The 7,836-nt window shown below is 38.8% G+C and overlaps 2 protein-coding genes across 2 annotated transcripts; both read right to left on the bottom strand.

Moving 5' to 3' along the window:
• Positions 1-747: 747 nt before the first annotated feature.
• On the bottom strand, positions 748-2,644 carry LOC114085645 (claudin-22-like). The gene has a single exon (XM_027926819.2). It carries the CDS (start codon positions 2,642-2,644, stop codon positions 1,979-1,981), a length of 666 nt encoding a protein of 221 aa, XP_027782620.2. The 3' UTR covers positions 748-1,978.
• Positions 2,645-4,078: 1,434 nt separating this feature from the next.
• On the bottom strand, positions 4,079-4,754 carry LOC114085648 (putative claudin-24). Its single transcript, XM_027926823.2, has one exon. The coding sequence runs from the start codon at positions 4,752-4,754 to the stop codon at positions 4,092-4,094; it is 663 nt and encodes a 220-aa protein (XP_027782624.2). The 3' UTR covers positions 4,079-4,091.
• Positions 4,755-7,836: the final 3,082 nt, after the last annotated feature.

The raw sequence follows: 7,836 nt of genomic DNA, 5'->3' as shown, positions 1-7,836 counted from the left end.
CAGCTGTTTTCAGCTTCTTAGTTTGACCATGAAAATGTTTATAGAACTTGTGTAGTTGTGCCGTACGATTTTATTTTCTTCATTTATTTATTTACGGTCTTATTTATGTTCTGTTTAATATATAGTTTGGTTCTGGCCATTTTAAATGTTTGACATAGAAGAGGCTATATTGGAGTATTTTACAGCTTTATAAACTTCACCAGATTAACTGTTAACTTTTTGTAATACAAAAAGTTTCAGACAAGTATTAAAGAATAAAATCTGTCTCAGGCTGGTAGTTAACAGTGTGACCAAGAGACTTTTGGTTTTATTTTACAAAATTTGCTTATTCTAACATGAGAGGCAAACTTATTTTAATATAATCCTTTCCACGCTTTAAAAATCAGCAATAGTGTTATGTATTTATAGGCAGCTTTTAATACTCTTGTCATATTTGTACTAACCCAAAAGATTCACAATGACAAAACTTTTTACTAACTTTGATCACAAAACCATATGGACAAATACGAATTTTAATATAAATACTATTTTAAAAAGGTAGAATTTATTCTGCACAGGGTAAAAAGAATGTAATATTTAGATCTCAATTTTGAATTATCAGTATGTTATTACAATTTTGTATATCAGAATCTTAAGTGTTACAGGTACAAAAAGAATATTACTAGCCAAATGAACAAAGTTTAGCTGAATCTCTGTAGCATGCAAATCCAATAAAATTAAAGTTGTTTTTTTTTTTTTTTTTTTTTTTTTGCTATGGCTTTATATTGTATTAAATATCAAAAGCTCAGGATTGAACTAAATATTTAATCAGGTTAAATTCTGAATATGTTCCTGCTTTAATTTGTCCTGTTTGTCAAAGTTTGCAAATACATCACATAGATTAACTTTGGTTTCTGCACTTTCCATGTGTTTGCGGATGGGGGAAAAAATTCAACTTTTTTTAAACAAAGATACATATTGCTTAATACTTTTCTGTTGCCTATTGTTCAGTTAATTTCCTTGATTGGCACAAACACAAGAGTTTACTTGAATCATGTATCAAGCAAATACAAAATGTTCCACAAAGAATTCCCCGAGCCAGAAGTTTGCTATGAGTAGCTCTTGTTTGGACTATATGTATTGCTGACTTTAAAGAGAAGAAAAATGGAGCATCTTCCTTGTGCAAGGGAAATGAAGGGCTCCCAAGTGCATGCTCTGGCATAGCACACCTAAGCTGGCACTATGCCTTCTGCCCACACACGTCTGGACCTGCCATGCCCCCTGTGGCTGCTCAGAGCCAGGGGAGGATAGGAAGGTCGACCATGAAGTGAGCATAGGACACAGAAGCAGATACACATTTGTGTGGCAGATTCTACATGAATCTTCCAGAACACAAGATTGCCCTCCTCTGCTTGAGGACATGAATGAATGTAAAGGACTTCTGGAACAGGTACCATAGAGGTACTGAAGCCCCTGATTGAAAAGGATGATTCAAAATCTTTAAATAGCCAGCAATTTTTTAGTGTAATCAGGTGTCATGCATTTAAGATAAATATGCAGAGAGATCTTAGTTTCATTATTATAGGTTATCCTAAAAACCTGAAGGAAGTAAATGATTAGCAGTAATGTTTCCAATTGCCAAAATTATTCATCTCCATATGAATAATACCTTCAAAGATATGTAACTACTAAAATGACATTTCATTTACCAGTTTTGTGCAATCACTGAGCCTGTTTTAAAATTGAGAGAACTCTTATACAGAAATGAATGTGATTACTATTAGGTCTTGATTGGTTTTGGTCCAAGTAGAAAATAAATGTTGTTTACCAGTCTTAGAAAGAAACTGTTTTTTAAAGAAACTAATAGTCACAAGGGGAAAAGTGCATTTTAGGTAATCAAAAGCATAATGAGTGGGTGACTGTGCAGCATGAGATCCTACCGAATCCAGAGTTGAGCAAGCATCACCTTGAAGAGTAGATACCACTGATCCCTCCTGGCTTAGACTTTTGGGTTGGTGTTTTTCATCTCTAGTTGTTGACAGTGATCTTGCATTTCTGCCACTGCATAGTGGCCAGAAGCTCCAGGGGCTGGGGTGGAACAGGCTGCACAGTAGAGCAGACACCCTCCTAGCAGAAGAGAAAAGCCAGCAGACCAGCCAGTAAAGAGGGCTTCCCCAAACTCCCACCTGGGAACAATCTCTGGGATGGTCTCGTCCCAGAACTCCTGAACTGTCAGGTAGGCAACCCAGGAGACTGGAACGAGGGCTGTGACTCCCGAGGTCCAGAACAGAACTCCTCCTAGGATTAACAGTCGCTTCTTGAGATCTTGCTGTCTGTCTGCAATTCTCAAACAGTCCAGGCCAAACCCCGAGACCAGCAGGCCCAGGAATCCCAGCCCGTTCGACAGAAACATTAAAATCCGGGAGATTCTGAGTTCAGCCGGCAAAGCCAGGAAGGAATCAAAGTCCTTGCACTGCCTCCCCACTTCCTCCTGGATGACGCAGGTTTTCCAGAGTCCCATGGTCCAATTTTCCATTTCATTTAAGTCCAGGTTGAGGTTCTTCCAGTGCGGCAGATAGTTTGTAAGGCAGGCTAAAACCCATCCCAGCAAAGAAAATAAAAGTCCAATAGACTGCATTGCTATTCTAAAGACTAAAGCCATCATGAAATCCCGCCAGGCTTAGCCAACCCTACTCCTGCCCTCCGGTTGCTATGAAAAGAAGTGTGACACTTGAGTTATCTCTTGTGGAGTTCATAAATATTTTTTCATTGTGTATATAGGAGGATTCTTGCCAGAGTTGATACTGTTTGATTCCATGATGAAAAGGTCTCAGAAAAGGATAGGGAAATAATGCTGTAAACCAGTAATGCCAAGGTGTGGCCCAGATCATATTCATGTCCTATGGTCTGAATTCTGTAGAAAGCACTTTGTCAGTAAAATAAATTAAGTAGTACTAATCCTCCTTTCATTGTTAAGGTATAAATGGCTTTCTTGTTGTTCCTTTTCTAACAAATCAAAGAATTAAGAAGTCTAAATGCAAAAATGTTTAATTGAAGGTTTTGGTTCAGCTCCTCCTGCTTTCTATCATGCTAATTGCACCTGTCAGATTTTCTTCTGTTACAGTTCTCACATTTCAATGTGTATGTTATGATAATACTTAGAGTTTTCATTTTTAAAAAAATAGGTTCAAGAAAAGTATTTCTTAACCAAATAAATCAATCTTATCAGAAATCTCTAGACCTTAAGTCAGGCCTGTTTTTTAAAATCTCTTTGGCTACATTTAACACCTAGCATATGAAACAATACTGAATTAAATATCAGGTCTGCTTATCTACATGCCTTTCTCTTAAATTCACTCAAGTATGCATAAGCACTTACTGTTTTGTTTTGTTTTGTTTTTCCTTTGCTGAAATGTTTTCTGTGCTGTGGAAAAGTTAAGCAATAGAACTTTGGATCAACATCTCTAGTCAACACTAAATTTAATCTGTATTCCTGTGTTTGTAATTTTAGTTACGCACAGGAATATTTTAATTCCAGCAAATGAACTGATGATATTTAGATGTTAAAAAAATCTTTGGAATTGTTCTTTTCTAAATATGATGTTTTTTAAAAATCTGCCTCATAAAATTAAACAGGGTGCTGAGGAATTTCTAAACACAAACCATTTTTATTCAAAGAAGATCAGTTATTGTTATGGAAATGATAACTTTGGGATTGGCTTAGCATGTGGTTTTACTGATGGAGAATAGTTCAGATTGTTGTTATTTTCTTTAGGAGACAATATCATTTCCAAGTACTAACAAAACAAGCTTTCCAACACAAAATGAATACATTAAAGCTCCAGACTATGTTGGACAACCACCACCACGTATTTATTTAAGTAACCAGATCAATGACATTATTTTCCTTCATACCTATGTAATGCTTGCCATAACAATTTTCTTTTAGATAGAAGACTTCCCTTCATTCATCTCAAGAGTTGGGAAGAAAGAGCTTAGTATAGAAAAGTAGTCATGGAGTGAGAAAATATGAGCAGCACAGATTTAGTTACTTAACAAAGACCTTTTTGTCATCATAGGTGGTACAGAAGATGACTGGTCTTGTCGGCATCCTACACTTTAGGGTCTGTAGTTCCATTTTCCAGATATAGGCGCCGAGTTTGCATTTCTGCCACTGCATAGTGGCCAGAAGCTCCAGGGGCTGGGGTGGAACAGGCTGCACAGTAGAGCAGACACCCTCCTAGCAAAAGAGAAAAGCCAGCAGACCAGCCAGTAAAGAGGGCTTCCCCAAACTCCCACCTGGGAACAATCTCTGGGATGGTCTCGTCCCAGAACTCCTGAACTGTCAGGTAGGCAACCCAGGAGACTGGAACGAGGGCTGTGACTCCCGAGGTCCAGAACAGAACTCCTCCCAGGATTAACAGTCGCTTCTTGAGATCTTGCTGTCTGTCTACAATTCTCAAACAGTCCAGGCCAAACCCCGAGACCAGCAGGCCCAGGAATCCCAGCCCGTTCGACAGAAACATTAAAATCCGGGAGATTCTGAGTTCAGCCGGCAAAGCCAGGAAGGAATCAAAGTCCTTGCACTGCCTCCCCACTTCCTCCTGGATGACGCAGGTTTTCCAGAGTCCCATGGTCCAATTTTCCATTTCATTTAAGTCCAGGTTGAGGTTCTTCCAATGTGGCAAGTAAGTTGTAATAATGGATAAAACCCATCCCAGCAAAGATAATGAAAGCCCAACAGATTGTGTAGCTATTCTAAAAGCTAAAGCCATTGCAACAAATCTTGCAACTTTGCCACCCTATAGGATCTGCTGTCCTTTGTGGTTGACAGTAGTGTGACGATCTTGCTTCTATGCTGCCTGGAATATAAGCTTTGGTCATTAACTCTTTGGGCTCTCTGAAGTGTGTTTTTGTTCCTCTTGAATATAATGTTTCATGTAAAGGATGGAGGACTCTGTTAAAACTATGAGTTAGGCTTTCTGATAAGGATTTGATCTGTTACCTTCCAATTTGCTTGGTAAAATTATATCCTCAATGCTTGATGATTATAAGTCTAAGGATGAACAAAGAGGGCTCTATGACCCCTCACCCTAAAGTACAACAGAAATCTTTGTGCTTCAATATGGATTAATTAGATTTTAAGTGGTGATAAAAGGCCAGCTCTTTCTGCAACAGGACTTCATTGTAGTAGCTGAATCTGAGATTCCAGGGATGCAAAACAAGGCCTTGTAAAGAAAGGTAGACTGTTTCCCTATAATCTTCATTCTTCTCCAACTACCTTAACCTACACAAGAGCCTGGCCCATGTTCTTGAGTGTCACAGGGACTCAGCTGGAATTTGGCAGAAAGATTTCCCTTGGATTCCTTTGAAAGGTAGAGGCTGGTTCACTGGATTAATTAAAATGGAAAGACCTGAAGCTGGTGCCCAGAGGTGCTAAGTGGGGAAGGGAGAATCCTGGGAAACTCCAGTTTTCCCCTGCCACTTTCTCTGTCTTCATTAAGGGCTCCAGGTAAAGCAGGCAGTCTTGGTACCCAGGAAGGTGTGTTTGGTCCAGAGCCAAGTGCCCTCTTCGTTTCAGCTGCAAAGGCAGAGAAACTCCAGGCAGCAAGACTCCTGCCCCTTCCAAGACAGATAGCTCACCTTTGAGGCTGCTGCTTGTGTTTGGGGTTTAGACCACACCTTGAGAGCATACCTCTGCAGAGCATGACCCTCAAGAACCCAAGGCCTCTGGGCCAGGGTGAAGGGCCACATGCTCCAGATTCTCCAACTCTGGCATAGCCCAGCTCCTCCCCAAAGGCCCCACACTGAGAAGACAAGATTGGATGGGCTGAGAGAATGTGCACATTCTAAAGTGAAGCCCCTGCCCTGCAACATTCCAGCCATGTAGAGCAGAAGTTCTGCACATCGTGTTGCAACGAGTTGAGTTCAGTCCAAAGTCAGAGAAGATCTTTTATGATGTTGCTGAGTAGGAGATCAAAGGGACATATCCTAGATCCTGAAGTACCCGAACTAAGCATAAGAATTGGGTTAGAAAGGGGTGGTACTCAATCTTTTCCCTTCATCTTTTTTAAAAATAGATTCTAATTTTTTAATGTGTTTTTTTAGATATACGTGACGGTAGAGTGTATTTTGACATATTATACATGGAGTGTAACTTATTCTAATTAGGATCCTATTGTGGTTGTACATTATGTAGTTTCATTGGTGGTGTATTCATATATAAACATACAAAAGTATGTCGGATTCCTTCTGTCTTTCCTATTCCCATCCCTCCACCATTCCCTTTATTCCCCTTTGACTAATCCAATGAACTTCTATTCTTTGCTCCCTCCCCTTTGTTGTTTGTTAGCATCTGTATATCAGAGAACATTCAGCCTTTGGTTTTTTGGAATTGACTTATGTCATTTAGCATGATAATCTCCATATCTTTCCATTTACTGGCAAGTCATAACGTCACTCTTTTTTATGGCTGAGTAATATTCTATTGTGTATATGTGCCACATTTTCTTTATCCATTCATCTGTTGAAGGGCACCTACGTTGGTTCCATAGTTTAGTTAATGTGAATTGAGCTGCTATAAATATTGATGTGGCTGCATCTGATTTTAAGTTCATTGGGTATAAACTGAGGAGTGAGATAGCTGGGTCAAATGGTGGTTCCAAGTTTTCTGAGGAATTTCCTTACTACTTTCCAGAGGGTTACACAAATTTGCAGTTCTACTAGCAAAGTATGAGTAAAGTTTTTCCCCACATCCTCGCCAACATGTATTGTTACTTGTTTTCTTGATAATTGTCATTCTGAATGGAGTGGGATAGAATATCAGTGTAGTTTTAATTTGCATTTCTCTAATTGCTAGAGAAGTTGTATATTTTTTTCATGTATTTGTTGACCAATCTTATTTCTTATTCTGTGAAGCACCTGTTCGGTTCCTTTGCCCATTTATTGATTGGGTTATTTGGGTTTTGGGTTTTTTTTTTGTTTGTGTGTTTTTGTTTTTTTGGTGTTAAGATTTTTGAGTTCTTTACATATCCTGGAGATTAATGGTATGTCTGAGGTACAGGTGGCAAAGATTTTTCTTCCATTCTGTAGGCTCTCTCTTCATGTTCTTGATTGTTTCCTTTGCTGTGAAGAAGCTTTTTAGTTTGATGCCATCCCATTTATTGATCCTTGATTTTAGTTCTTGTGCTTTAGGAGTCTTATTGAGGAAGTTGATTCCTAAGCCAACATGATGGAATGTTGGGCCTACATTATCTTCTAGTAGGTGCGGGGTCTCTGGTCTAATGCCTAGGTGCTTGTCCACTTGAATTGAGTTTTGTGCAGGCTGAGAAATAGGGGTTAAATTTCATTCTGCTACATGTGGGTTTCCTGTTTTCCTGGCATCTTTTGTTGAAGAGGCTATCCTCCAATGTATGTTTATGGGGGCTTTGTCTAGTATGAGATAACTATATTTATGTAGGTTTGTCTCAGTGTCCTCTATATTCTGTTCCATTGGTCTTCGTGCCTGTTTTGGTAGCACTACCATGCTGTTTTTGTTACGATAGTCTGCAAATATAATTTAAGGTCTGGTATTGTAATACCTCCTGACTTACTCTTCTCACTAAGGATTGCTTTGGCTATTCTGAGCCTCCTATTTTTCCAAATGAATTTCATGACTGCTTTTTCTATTTCTATGAAGAGCATCATTGGAATTTTAATAGGAATTGAACTAAATCTGTCTAGCGCTTTTGGTAGTATAGCTATTTTAACAATATTAATTCTGCCTATTGAAGAACATGGCAGATCTTTCCATCTTCTAAAGCCTTCTTCAATTTCTTTCTTTAGAGTTCTGTAGTTTTCATTTTAGAGGTCTTTTAC

The sequence above is a fragment of the Marmota flaviventris genome, chromosome 3, assembly GCF_047511675.1.
Source record: "Marmota flaviventris isolate mMarFla1 chromosome 3, mMarFla1.hap1, whole genome shotgun sequence".
Classification (NCBI taxonomy): Eukaryota; Metazoa; Chordata; class Mammalia; order Rodentia; family Sciuridae; genus Marmota; species Marmota flaviventris.
This window is presented reverse-complemented; position numbering and strand designations above follow the sequence as displayed.